Source organism: Cucumis sativus, chromosome 6 (assembly GCF_000004075.3).
Source record: "Cucumis sativus cultivar 9930 chromosome 6, Cucumber_9930_V3, whole genome shotgun sequence".
NCBI lineage: Eukaryota > Viridiplantae > Streptophyta > Magnoliopsida > Cucurbitales > Cucurbitaceae > Cucumis > Cucumis sativus.
Window position 1 is genome coordinate 13,864,031 of NC_026660.2, and position 13,082 is coordinate 13,877,112.

The window sequence follows — 13,082 nt, forward strand, 5'->3', positions numbered from 1 at the left end:
ATACAATATTTTAAACAAAACTAATCATCCACAACCTATTCAAGGGCCATTTTAATGAAAACTAACTACTGAGCCCAGAACTTTTCAAAATTCTAGAGTTTTAACGCACTTTCTACACTTCTCACCCTCGAGATAACACTACAACCTTCAAGGAAAGAAAACCCCCAAATGCTGCCTGGTACTTCTAACATATTCTAGAATTTGTCAAGATGTGTTATGCCATTTTTTTTCTCTTTCTGTAAATTAACACGTCACCATGTCAGAGTCTGCTTCTTGGGCTATGCTCATATACTAACAGAAAGATGTCTTTTCAATGGTTAAAAGAAGATATAAATCACAATCTGGGAACCAAGCAATTTCTTTATACATAGGCTAGCTTGTGGGTAATTACGAGACTATCTCGTGGTAATCCAGTGGATAAAATAATATAACGTTCATATGAAGACTAAGTAAAGCACAACAACACGATTAAACCAAATAAAGTAAAATTGACAGTCCTAAAACATCTACATGAAAATTCCCAATATCCTAGACAAAGAACAATATGTTTATCAAACAACTACAGTCCCTTCAAGTATCTTGTACATCTTCAAGCACTCCCCTCGTTTGGCACCTGAGATGTGCACATCATTGTGATGTCCTGTGTCTGAGTGTAAGACAATTGCTAATGTCGAGTTCACAAAGGATGAAGGGTAAAGTTAAGAGAACAAAACCTTTGAAGAACTTTTGACGTGCTTTTTTTGTCGCAATTTCTACGGGAAAACCATTTTATCTATCCAGAAATTGGATTTATTATATATATCAAAGATACACCTTTTGCCTACCTACTGACAATCCAGTTACTTGCAGGGTTCAATTCACTGCACAAAATATCAACAGATATGATAGAAGGGGCAGCAACATAATATGTAAACAAGCACACACATCTTTGAGTAGAAATAACAAATGAAAATTTACCCTCATGAACAAACAAGCTACGTTATAAACATGATCTTCTTTCGTTTGAACAAACAATCCAGATCTAGCATTTACTTAGATGTCAACTTTCACAAGAAACACAACGTTATGTCTTTCTCATCCTTTTAGCAAAGACCAGTCGTAGTGAACAAAATTCGTAGCTGAATTGATTATCCATCACCTATTAGAAGGAAATAAATATGTTTCCAAAATTGGGTCATAACTCATAAGAGAAAATTAGCATTGGTTACAGGGCATAGAATTCCATAACGAAGATAAAAAAGAATAATCCAATCACATTGTAACTAAAGAACAATTAACTCTGATAAATGCAATTCTACCACAACTATGTGATGCAAATAGAAAATACAACCTCATATTATGTTAAATAAATTTGAATTTTACTCTTTTTCCTACATGGAGAGGTGTACAACTCAAAAGGCAAGGAACAGGTCCAGAAAATAGACTGCAATAATTTATTCGTTTTTCCAGAATAACCTTCTTTTCTAATTGCAACTTCAAAAGTTGGGGCCTTGCACCGGATCTCAAATGTAGGTTACTCTTACAATTTGAATCCAGTTTGAAGACCAAAGATTCAAACCTATATGTCAACATAATTTCTAATACTTCTGCGCAACAAATAGTTCCTCTTCAACAAAGAGTGATTGTTATATTTCTCAACTATAGATATAATTTAAAGGAAAACGTAAACCACAATGGTGAAAATATCATGTTCCTATCCCAAATACAATTAAACCAGTTCCTTCAGAACGCCACCAACCAGAAAAACAAACTCCATCAAACAGCAGACCCATGGACATCGAAATCTCAGGTTTGAAATGATTGATTTCAAGATAGTTGTTCAAAAAAGAAAAAATATCATACTAGTTTCCTACAGCTAAGATTCACACTCTTCTGAAGAACAACGAAAGACGGAAAAGGAGAGACGGATTTCGAAAATCAATAAAGCATAGAAAATTCATAAGCAGAAAAAGTTAAGGAGAGGGCGGGGGGAAGCCTTCAGAAAAGCATCATCACGAGGCTTCGGAGGGAGCGAAGGAGGAAAGCAACGGAGAAGAGATGGCACGGAGAAGAGAGAGGGAAGAGCGAAAATGCGAGCAGCAATTGTAGAAGATTCAGATTGAAAACTATATAATTACTGTTGTAATATGCCATCAGGTTTCCCTCAGGTTTTGGCAATCCACATGTGAAATCGCCGCTTCAAGAGCATTTCGATGGCAATTCTCTCTCTCTTCCGACGCCGGAACCCTAACATACGTTGCCACCGTTCGCACCCTTTCCATCCTCAAAAGGGTTTTTGGGTTTGGATGGTTTGGTACGGACAGATTCCTCATTCCCCATTTTATTTATACGATGCCTAAAATAATTACGGAAAGACCATACACGAAAAATGAAAAAAGAAAATCAATTAAACTTCAAATTTTGTTAATTTCAAATATCTCAATATCAATCAAAATATACCAAAAATTTCATCCATTCTCATACTGAATGACTCCCAATGTTCTTACCTTCCTTTATTATCTAACTTACACTTATCACTCAAACTCAATCCAGAATAACTTGGTTCATCCGGTATCTTTCTTCAATAACCAGACTCTCTACAATCAAATAAGTCCTGAAACGCCTAACCTACACCCAAATCTAACTCTTCCTCAACTTAGACTAAAGATTCCAATTGAACATGATAATGATACAAAACAACAAACAAAGATTACGATACTAAAAAGCTTTATAACAAATAAGGGTAGATACTAGGTATCACAATCTTCCTCCTAATCCTACTCTCAATGTTTATTGTTATTATAATCTCAATTATTGTTGATCTACAATAATTTTTCATCCTGCCAATGTTTTTTAAATAGTCACTCAATCCTAAGATTGTATTGGAAAAAAAAAATTTGAAGTTAGATTTTTTGGCGTTGTAGACTTAAAGTTAACTATTTTTATTCTTACACTACTACTTTTCCAAGTTTTGACTTTTATTTTATTTAGTTCAAGTTTTAAAATGCTATAATTTTTTTTATTAGATTGCTGACATTTGTTTTAAGATTTACACTTGTTCACACAAGATTTTTTGGATAAATTTAATTCGTGAAGTTGAACTTGTGTTTCTTTATATTGTGTTTGTGTTGATTCGATCGATGTCGATTGAAATGCTTGATTTGAATAAGCAGATCACGTGATGTTCTTAAAGTTGGATGGTCGGCTTTAGGAGTCTTCTAGCTCTTAGGAGAATTCTTCTAAAGCTTCTCAAGTAAAAAAATTTACAACCTCGTAAACGAAAAGAACTCCTCTATTTATAGGACTGACTTTATGAGCTTGGACCTAGTTAGTCTATGGACCAAACCCATGAGACCAACAACATAAATTTTTTTCATTGTTGATTAAGAAATTTCAAAGGTCATCACAACAAAATGATGATATTCATAATTTAATAGGGTTTGAGTAGTCAAATTTTCTCATATTCAACTCAATTCAAGTCCCCGATGTAAAAATTGGGCCAAATAAATAATGGACCTAGGCCTACCAAAAATGAGCCCAAGTTCAAGCCCAATAGAAAAATGGGCTCAAGTTGACCGAGCACAATAGAAAAATGTGCTCAAACCTACTTGAAGCTTATGAAAATTCTCTATAAATAGGGACATTCCTATTCATTTTAAAGACATTTGGTTGAAAGAGGAAGTGAAGTTTTGAAGAATTAAAAACTTAATCTTCTAAAAGCTCTCAAGATATGCAAGTTTTTATCAATATCAAGATCAACATCTTTTGAAAGATTGAGGATTTGGAAGATTAAAATTCCGTGCTAAATTGAAACAAAACTCAAAACTTAAAAAATATAATAATTTGAAATACATGAACTAAGTTGAAATCAAAATTTAACTTAAAAAAGTTAAAAGAACAAAAGAAAAATGTTACTAATTGTATTATATATATCATATCGGTCGTTAATGGAGAGTATTGTGGTAGTTAGGTTGAATGTCTAAAAAAAAGTTCCAATCTTTAATACAATCTTTGAAGTTGAGTAATAGGTTTACCTTTTCCCCTTTTTTATGAATTTTAAAATAAACTAAGGAGATTAAATATATGTGTATATTTTGGAGGAAATTAGAATTTATGTTATTAGGATGTGTGAAAAAAGAAAGTATTAATTATTAGTTTTTTATTCCACTAATCAATAATAATAACAACGATAATAGTGAAAAGTACATGGTTATTTATTCATCCACATCTTTCTTAACCTTGGAGGAGACAAAAGTACAGAGAGCGTAATGAATCTAATAAAATGTACTAAAGAAAGAAATAGAACACATAACCAATTAAAACCTCAAACACATTACAAAAGTTAAAAAAAAAAAAAACAAAAAACTACAAATTATTAATTAATTTACTTGTGTTGAAAGTTTGGAGTAAAAGCTTGATTATGGGAAGAGAATAAGTCCTTACAAAGCTCTCCATAAAATCTAGACACCAAATCAACAAAAACAGGGCACTTCAACTTCCTCCAACAATACAAAAGCTCTTCCACATCCATCAAATCCCTCACTTTCCCTTCTTCGATTATCATTTCCACAAGATAGTTCTCAAAGCTCCTACAAGCATCTTCCACCTCCTCCCTCTCCTCCCACGATGCTGCCACCTTCGTTCGTCTCCTAATCAACGGAGATGGAAATAGCAGCTTTTCTCTAGATTCATTGTCTGAGCCTACGCTTTCACTTGATTTCAACTCTCTTACTCTTTCCATCTTCCCTACTCTTCGTAGCCACCGGAGCCAGGACCAAGTCTTTCGTCGAGGCTTGGATATGGCTCTGGAGCTGCGTCGAGCCCAAAATGATTTGATGGAGAAGGGCTTCTTCATTGGGAATTTGAAGAGATGAAGGAGCTTTGAACATGGCTTTGAAAGCTTGGATTTGAAGGAAACTAGGCCAACTTCCACTTTCATGCCTTAAATGATTTTAGTTAAAGAGTGTTGTTGAAGAAATTTGGATTGTTAGGTCATTTTTGTAACAAAAGGAGAGAGATATACATATGAAGGAGAAGGAGAGATTTGTTAAGGAAAAATTAGAAGAAACCTTTGTGGGGTTCACGTTGTTGCAAGTCAAAAGGAAAGTGGCATCCCATCAAAACTGCCTTCAACTTCTATTTATATCTCTCTCCCCTTCTTTCCACTATTTTTTAAAATTTATCATAAGTCACTTTTTTTTTCTATTAAAAAAAATAAGAGTCTCTAAAAAAATCATCATTAAATCGAAATATTGGTGAGTATACTTTAAAAAAAAATTAGAATTTAACATTTCTAATTTTAAAACTATAACTATGTTAGTTGTTATAGTTTGATAAAACCTTACATTAAATAGTTTGATAATTTCATGATAATATAATTTTATGACAATTATAAACTTTAAAATTAATAGGTGCTTTTCAATAAAGAAAACAAAAACTAAATGCTCTGTCTTGAAATATTTTAAAAACACCTAGTTTTGGCTTTTCTTACCCCCCAAAAAAACCCTATAAAATGGGTCTAATTTAATTCATCCCATGGGCCATGTCTCATCGTTGTCTTACTTGTCTTATTTTATTTTTGTAATATTGGTTCATAAAAAAGTTTATCTCATTCAATCAATATTTTCTTAATATACCTTGAATACATGGCATACCCTCCAAAAATAACACTTAATTAAAAGGGAAAAAAAAAAAGTTCGAACAAATTACCTAATTGAGAATTTAAAAAGGAAAAAAAGTTGATAATTCCCTTTTTAAGATCCCATAATTTATATTTACTTTTTATCTTTGAAAGTGCGGAAACTTTTTTTTCTTAATTAATGATGAAAAATGATTGGTTGTGTTTCATAATAATAATAATAATAAAAATGTTTATTTTGAAGAAGTTTGTGTAGAATATAATATTTATTGTTAACTCTTGCTATAAAAATATAGTTAATTATTGTTAACTACTAACCTTAAATTAGAGAGCATGCCCTGTTTTTAGGTTTGGATTATAGTGGCAAAAGGTAATTTGGCTGTGTTGCTACCTAACATTAATGGATTATAAACTCTCTCTCTTTTCTTTTCTTTTTCTTTTTTTTTTTGTCTGATTTACCTAATCTCTCTTTCTTCCAACCCCTAAAAAATATTTTAAAATAATAGTTAATTTGAGAATACAAAATTAAAAAATAAAGAATCACCTAACTATGAAAATATGATTTTTAAACCACTCACCATTCTAATTATTTCTTTTGATATTTATGGTGCGACTCTTGAGTATGTTGAGGCCACTCTTAAAATTGTAACTTGAGTTTTCATGGATGGGCTATTTACATGAACTATTATTGTTTTTATTGTCTATGAACCTTCAAAGTTTGAATAAATAAAACACTTGCTACCGATTTATAGATACAGGAATCACATAGGAGACTCACACCCATCATTCGCAATGTGATAACTATACTACACCCTAAAACTTATATGGAAAATTCTCTAAATTAAGTGATCATAGATAGGGATTTGCAAACAAATATAACACTGTTTCTTAAAGGAGGTAGGCACCTTCATCTTGAAAACCAAGCACACACTGTACATACAAGGCAAAAACATTATCATTTTTCATTTCATTTTCATCCAAATAACTCTCCCATATTTTATACCTTCATCCTCTTCTCTATGGGATTCTGACACCAAAGCTTCCACTATTTACAATCAGCTCTTTAGCTCCCACATTTCTACAATCCACCTTCAAGGATAACATTTCATTTTTCATGTTCTCCTTCCAACATCTTGCCATCTAATATCCTCGTTTCTCCTCGTTCTTGCTACATCACTACTTCGGTTCCCAATCGGTTGCCTACTCGAGACCCTTTTGCTCGAAGAAACCTCACAAGGTGCTTGAAAGCCTATACTTTCGACTGCTCCAACTGTCTTGAATAACCGTCTTCTATTCACTTCCTCCACTAACGAACGATGCAGCAATTGGCTATGTACATCTACTAGTGATCTGTTCCTAGTTAATTTACGACCATCTGTTCCTTTCTTGTCTTTGCGACCAGAGGCAACTCCTTGAGACGACCCTGCTATCGCACATTGGCTCTGCTTGTATAGAAGTTGAGCCAAAAAATCCTTGCTTTTGCGGTTCTCAATAGGACAAAATCTTGAGGAATTGTGAATCTTATTGATGTTGTTATGTTGATCTGTCTGGACTGAACTCATGCTGGTCTCATACTCGTCGCTGCTGATGTAATTCAAGTTGGAGTATTTTCCCGACGCTGATGAGCATTGTGAACTGCTATCATCAAGCGTATCATCTGAAAATAGTGGTTGTGGCACGTGTCAATCAAATATGGCTTGAGCATATTGTCCGTAGTATAAGAGAGAGATTCATTTTTAATGGCATCAGAACCAGTAAAAAGGAAACTCGGGCCATACCTGGGAACCAACTAAAACCATTTGAAATGTTTTGGTTTGTTCTTGGGGAGGAGATAAGACCCAAAGTTGTTGCTTGGGACGACGAGGAGATCGAGCGGAAAGTATGATGAGATACATTATCATCTTCTTCTGCACAGCTGAAGCCGAGGCTATGGTTGGTTAACTCACTTCTATTCCAGTTTGGAACCAGAGCCGATATCTCACCTTCAATCATGTCCGCAATTTCAAACGGCTCCCAATCAGAGATCTCCAATTCTTTCACCATCTCCATTGCCACATCTAATGCTGTGTCATTAACTATGTCGAAAGGGAAGTATATGTTTCTAAGCGAGCCTACAGACAGGTCAATTATGAAGCAAATGCATCAGGTTTCAGTTGTAAAATGTCAATACAGTTGAGTGAGAAAATGCGAGAAGTGTTACCATCTTTATCGGCAGTCTGAACTCTAAGAAAGAGGGTATCGTCTTCGGGGTTCAGCTTTCCCGTGATCGTCATGTTGGTCCTGCTTAAACCTTCACTCAAGTGAAAATTCTCCATTTCTTTGGCATTTAGAAATGGCTTCTGGTTTTGAGTCCTCCCCACCGATGAAGGTCTATTTCCATCAACTTTGAGAAAAGAATCAGCCAAGAGTTCCTTCGCAGACGCCCTCATCGAAACTGGTACCAAGCATTTCTTAATAAATCTCTGCGCATCCACATCTTGAATCTTGTATAATGCTGCTGGTAGCTTCCCCTGCACAAAGAAAGTGTAGTGTAGGTATTAGATACTTGATCCCTTCCAAGACGTACATCAACTTTCGACTCTTGATTCATGTTCTCTCACCGACGTGACTTTCTTGTAAATTTGTGCAGGATTAGAACATTCGCTATAAGGGTACTCCGAAGTAAGCATCTCTAGGACACACATGCCAAACGAGTAGACATCAACTAGCTCATTGTAATTCTCCTCGTATAATTCCGGTGCCATAAACTCCGGTGTGCCTGGAAACAAACCAAAAGAATACAAGAGCTCTAGATTAATTTTTAGTTAGAAAACATTAGAATCCATCAGACTTTGGTAATGGAATAATGATGGATCCAAACCTATAACACTGTGAGCAGATCTGGAACCATGAAGTATAGCTGCAAGCCCCAAGTCACCAATCTTGACTTGCCCAAGATGGCCATTCACAAAGATATTATCACACTTCAGATCTCTGTGTATTATTGGAGGGTCGTGTTCGTGCAAATAAATGAGTCCCTGCAGAATCTGCCTCGCCCAGCTCTTAATGGCTCTGATATCAACTCGCCTATATTTCTTTCCGTATCTGCCCAAGAAACAAGGACGTTATTGACCATCAGATTAAACTACACTTTCATTACAGTAAAGAGTGTGGATCAAAACTTACTCTCTGAGCGTTCCAGAAGTAAACAGTTCAGTAATGAAGTTGAAGGTTTTTTTATCAACATCAATCCATGAGGTGTAGAATCGCATGATCGATTCGTGCTTAAGCGTGCTAAGTAGATGAACCTCTGAATACAGCCGTTGCAAATCCTCGGGCGATCGGAGGACCTCGTTGAGTTTCACCTGACTCCACGCCACCTCTATTCCAAGAAACTCATCAATGGCTTTGTACACTGTCTTCATGGCCCCTTTTCCCAAAACTTCTTCGAACTGTAATACATGTCTATGCAATTATCAGCAAAAAACACTAAACCAACAGTTGCCCCATTCTTGCTTCAAAAGTTCATTCAGCTTGTTACATCAATATTTATTCCTTTAAAATATAATTAGAAAAATCCAAGTCCCATTTAAAAAATTAAGCTTATAAATACTATTTCCAGTGGATTTCTTTGTTTTGTTATCTACTTTCAATGATGGTTCTCAAAGTTAAAAGTAGCTTTTAAAAAATATGTTTTTGGGATTTGGGATTTGGCTAGGACTTCAATTAGTACTTTAAGAAAGCTGAAAATTATTGAAAAGAAATTGTGAGAAAACAAACACACTCTTCAAAAGCTAAATGAATTGTCAAACAAGCGAGTTCCATAACTGACTTTTTCCCCTTACAAAACCAGAACAAGGGAGGAGCTATTTTTGAAGCACTTCAGTTCATCACTTCCAACAAAAGCAACAAGTTGTTCTCACTTAAAGCAGGAAACCACTAAAGCCTTCTCCAACAATTTAAAAAGTTACATAAAAAGAAAGCACTTAGATTCAAAAGAGCTTAAGCAATCATCAAAGACCTTAAAATATTCCCAACACAGAAACTATAAACTAATCATCATCAAAAAATGATTAAACAAACCCAATTACTTTACAAAACCACAATCCAAGTTCCATGCAGAAACGAAAACCAAAAAAGGCAGCACAAGCAAGTTGCACATATAATAAAAAAAACCCCATATGTATTATTAGATATTCAGATTCTCACAAAGACTTTGCTCCCTTCGATCAAAACTGCGAATAAACTATTAAACAAACAACCACCACTACGTAATACAAGCATTAATTAAACACAAAGTCAATTAGAGGGAAAAAATGGATTGGAGATCTGAAAACCAAAGAAGATTGAGCAAAATTACTTACACGGCCGTAACGACATGTCGGATCGGTCTCAACGTACCCAAATTCTGATTTGCAATCATGGAGGTTGCTGCTGGGACTCCCAGCTCGAGTATTCTTAAACATAATGGACGAACAAACAGAGGGTTTGATAGAAAGAAGGAAAAAACGGAAAACGAAAAAAAGAAAGAAAAAAAGGCGATAATCAAATCGAGGGCAGCGGTGGCGGCGAAGGCGGCGGAAGGATGAACTAAATGCCCGGCTTTCCGTCGTGATTCTCGTAAGAAAAGTGGCGGAATAAAACCCAAAAAAGCCTTGAATAATCAATTCTAAGCATAATACATCCCATCCCAACCGCCGTACTGGAGCGTTCGAAGTTTCCAATCTTCAAAACCATTTAGGTCGAAAGGTTCCAGTTCTGTAATATGTATAAAAACCCAACAACAGTATTATGGTTTGGGTGGGTTGTGTTTGGCAAGTGAGAAAGATGAAATTAAGATGGAAAAGAAAGATCAAAATGAGAAATTAAAGAGAACCCAGATGGAATAATTGGGAACTGTTTGTTGGGTGTTTCTGTATTTAAAGAAAAGCACTAGGGAACTTGAAGAATTCTGGCCATGTTTGGATGAAAGTACCTGCGGGCTGAGAAAATGAGAAAGAAATGAAGAAGAAGAAGATGAAAGAGCAGAGGAGACGAAAAACAGAGATGGAGAATTTTGAAACGGAAACAGGAAAACAAAAATCAGATCAAACAACAAATTGTGGGGAATTATTCAAAATTCGGAGTTTTATTTTATTTTATTGAGAGTCGTGGTAATATAGAGACAGAGATATTAGAGATGAAGACGGAGATGAAACGGAATGACACCGCCAGTGAACAAGACGCAATGGGGGGACCCATAAAACTATTATTACTTTTAAAACAATTTCTTTCAAGGACGAATCAACTTGGAACAAAAGAACGAATCCACCCATCCGCGAATCTCACCAAGATTGTTGAATGTTCAAATCTTCTTTTAACTGTGTCACATAGTTACATTCAGATGATTACTGAATTAGTTTTGACATAAGAAACACATTCAAATAATGGCAATGACTTTGATAACTGTCACAAATCCCATAAAAATAATGTTTTCTTCTTAGTAATTAACCATAATCTCACACTTAAGTCACAAGCAACGGATTCAATCCTTACCTTACCATATTGCATGTTGTCCATTGATCTCTTTTCACTCTTTTTTTTTTTACAACTGACATGCCATTGTTAAGTTAATCTTTTTAAATGTTTTTTTACCAAAAGTATGTAAGTAAGCACAACTAAAGTATCGTAGGAGCAACCAATAAATTTGTGATAATTTGGTTTACAGAATTTTGAAATTCTGTAAATTAAATTATATGTATGTATGTATACATATATTAAAACTATGTTGGAAATGGGACGTGGAATGAGTGTGTGAAGAAGTAGCAGAAGCCCAACGTTGGAGCCTCTACTTTAATATTATTTCAATTCTCAATATTTTTCCAAGTCTTATCAACCTTTTACTCCACCAATTCTTTTCAAATATGGATCAAAAGTTACATACCAAATAGACACTCCATGCTTTTATGAAATTCAGTGTCTACATCATAAATTACTAAAAATTGATATCCAACTTTATAAATTTTATTTTGGTTGAAACTAAATTGTTACAATAAATAACTAAATTCTTATATATCAAAATTTAAATAATTTCTTTTCATTAAATCATTACACAATAAACTAATACAATTGTCCAAGTAGAAAATAGCATTTTGTTACCATATAAACCAAGGGCTTGATTAAACCACCAACTGACATTTTTTTTCCTCAAAATAAATAAATAAATAATAAACTTAAAATTTGTATAAACTTAGAAACTAAAATAATTCAAAAACTCTAACTATAGAAGCTAAAGCTTTGTCTGATTTCAATTTCCTTTTTAATTCTGGCTTATTAACACACTGTTACACTTTAAATGTTTTTTTTTTTCTATTTACTATTTAGAAACATTTTCAAAATCTAATGCCATTCATTCATTTTTAATTTCAACTTACAACACAATTATATTTATAAAAAAATATGAAACCATATTAATATAAAATTTTAAGGGAATTAACAAGTTTTAAACCCAAATTAGTATAAAATGTGGCTCAAATTGGAATTTTTAAATCACAAATCAAATATTGACTTTGCAAACTAAACTTATAAGATTATAATAATTTAAATGGTAATGATAAGAAAAAGTTAATTTAATAAACAATTCAATCTCAACAATTTAAAATTTAAAATGATTTAGCCAATATTGAATGTAAAATATTATTAAGACTTAGTTAATTTCTATGGACAAGCTGATTACATACTAAATTAAGTGTCATAATAACTAATAACAAGATTTGATTTTGATTGAAATTTTCACATCATGAATTAAATTGATTTAAAAGTTTAGATTGATTGTCCCCATTTGTTCATTTCATGTAAGGTAACAATTGGTTATCTCAATTCGATTGTGGCATCTGCAAGACATTTTCTTTCACATCCATGACATGCATATATTCTGGAAGACAGAGTTTTCAAATCAAAACAATCAAAACTTAGCCCTGGTAAAAAAAAAACAATGAGGGAATGGTATAAAGTTAAAAATGAGTGATTAAAATTGATAGACGTAAGTTAAAAGGTAAAATGAAGAGTGGAGATGACATGGATGTTTGACATTTTATTTGATGCCAGATCAGCCAAGGGTTTAGGGAGTAGTGATGAGTGGATATCTCCAATATGAACCACCTAGGATGGTTCTTCCATCAAATCTACTTTTTTTTGTTTCTATTTCTCTTTTCTTTTGCATTTCAATTGCCAACTGTCCCCACTCAATCACTCTTTCAGATAAGATGGTATTTTCTTTTTTCTTTTTCCTTCAGGATAAGACATTTATGTGTTTGAATATTTGTCTTTTTTATTTTAATAAATAAAAAAAAAAAAGCAGAAGAAGAAGAAAAATGTTGAATATTTTATTTTTCTTATGCATATATAATTTTATCTCTATGACAAAGTATGAAAGAAGAGAAAAAAAAAACAACAAAAACAAGAAGCTCCCATCAATTTTCACCTCCCTACCATCATATTTGTCTTA

At 33.5% G+C, this 13,082-nt stretch overlaps 2 protein-coding genes and 1 long non-coding RNA gene across 4 annotated transcripts; all 3 read right to left on the reverse strand.

The window, feature by feature from the left end:
• Nucleotides 1-305: 305 nt before the first annotated feature.
• On the reverse strand, nt 306-2,316 carry LOC105435816. Its single transcript, XR_969757.2, has 2 exons — nt 958-2,316; nt 306-860 (listed from the first exon to the last, which is right to left on the reverse strand). It is a non-coding gene; the product is annotated as an uncharacterized LOC105435816 (long non-coding RNA).
• Nucleotides 2,317-4,112: 1,796 nt separating this feature from the next.
• LOC101206169 (transcription repressor OFP17) lies at nt 4,113-5,719 on the reverse strand. The gene has a single exon (XM_004149326.3). It carries the CDS (start codon nt 4,916-4,918, stop codon nt 4,364-4,366), a length of 555 nt encoding a protein of 184 aa, XP_004149374.1. The 5' UTR covers nt 4,919-5,719; the 3' UTR covers nt 4,113-4,363.
• A 718-nt stretch (nt 5,720-6,437) lies between these two features.
• On the reverse strand, nt 6,438-10,722 carry LOC101203757 (probable serine/threonine-protein kinase WNK4). Of its 2 annotated transcripts, none has more exons than XM_031887504.1 (7): nt 9,961-10,722; nt 8,783-9,061; nt 8,478-8,701; nt 8,218-8,375; nt 7,818-8,127; nt 7,396-7,728; nt 6,438-7,274 (listed from the first exon to the last, which is right to left on the reverse strand). In XM_031887504.1, the coding sequence occupies exons 1-7, from the start codon at nt 10,017-10,019 to the stop codon at nt 6,730-6,732; spliced, it is 1,908 nt and encodes a 635-aa protein (XP_031743364.1). In that variant the 5' UTR covers nt 10,020-10,722; the 3' UTR covers nt 6,438-6,729. The 2 variants fall into 2 exon arrangements, with proteins under 2 accessions (XP_031743364.1, XP_031743363.1); XM_031887503.1 differs by having other exon boundaries at nt 8,783-9,048; nt 9,961-10,721.
• Between the last annotated feature and the right edge of the window lie 2,360 nt (nt 10,723-13,082).

Coding starts and splice junctions, on each gene's coding strand:
- LOC101206169 (XM_004149326.3), bottom strand. CDS start 4,918: ATGAAAGTGGAAGTTGGCCTAGTTTCCTTCAAATCCAAGCTTTCAAAG.
- LOC101203757 (XM_031887503.1), bottom strand. CDS start 10,062: ATGTTTAAGAATACTCGAGCTGGGAGTCCCAGCAGCAACCTCCATGAT. Junction 9,049..9,960: donor CGACATGTCGTTACGGCCGT/GTAAGTAATTTT, acceptor CATGTATTACAG/TTCGAAGAAGTTTTGGGAAA. Junction 7,729..7,817: donor TCAGACTGCCGATAAAGATG/GTAACACTTCTC, acceptor ACCTGTCTGTAG/GCTCGCTTAGAAACATATAC.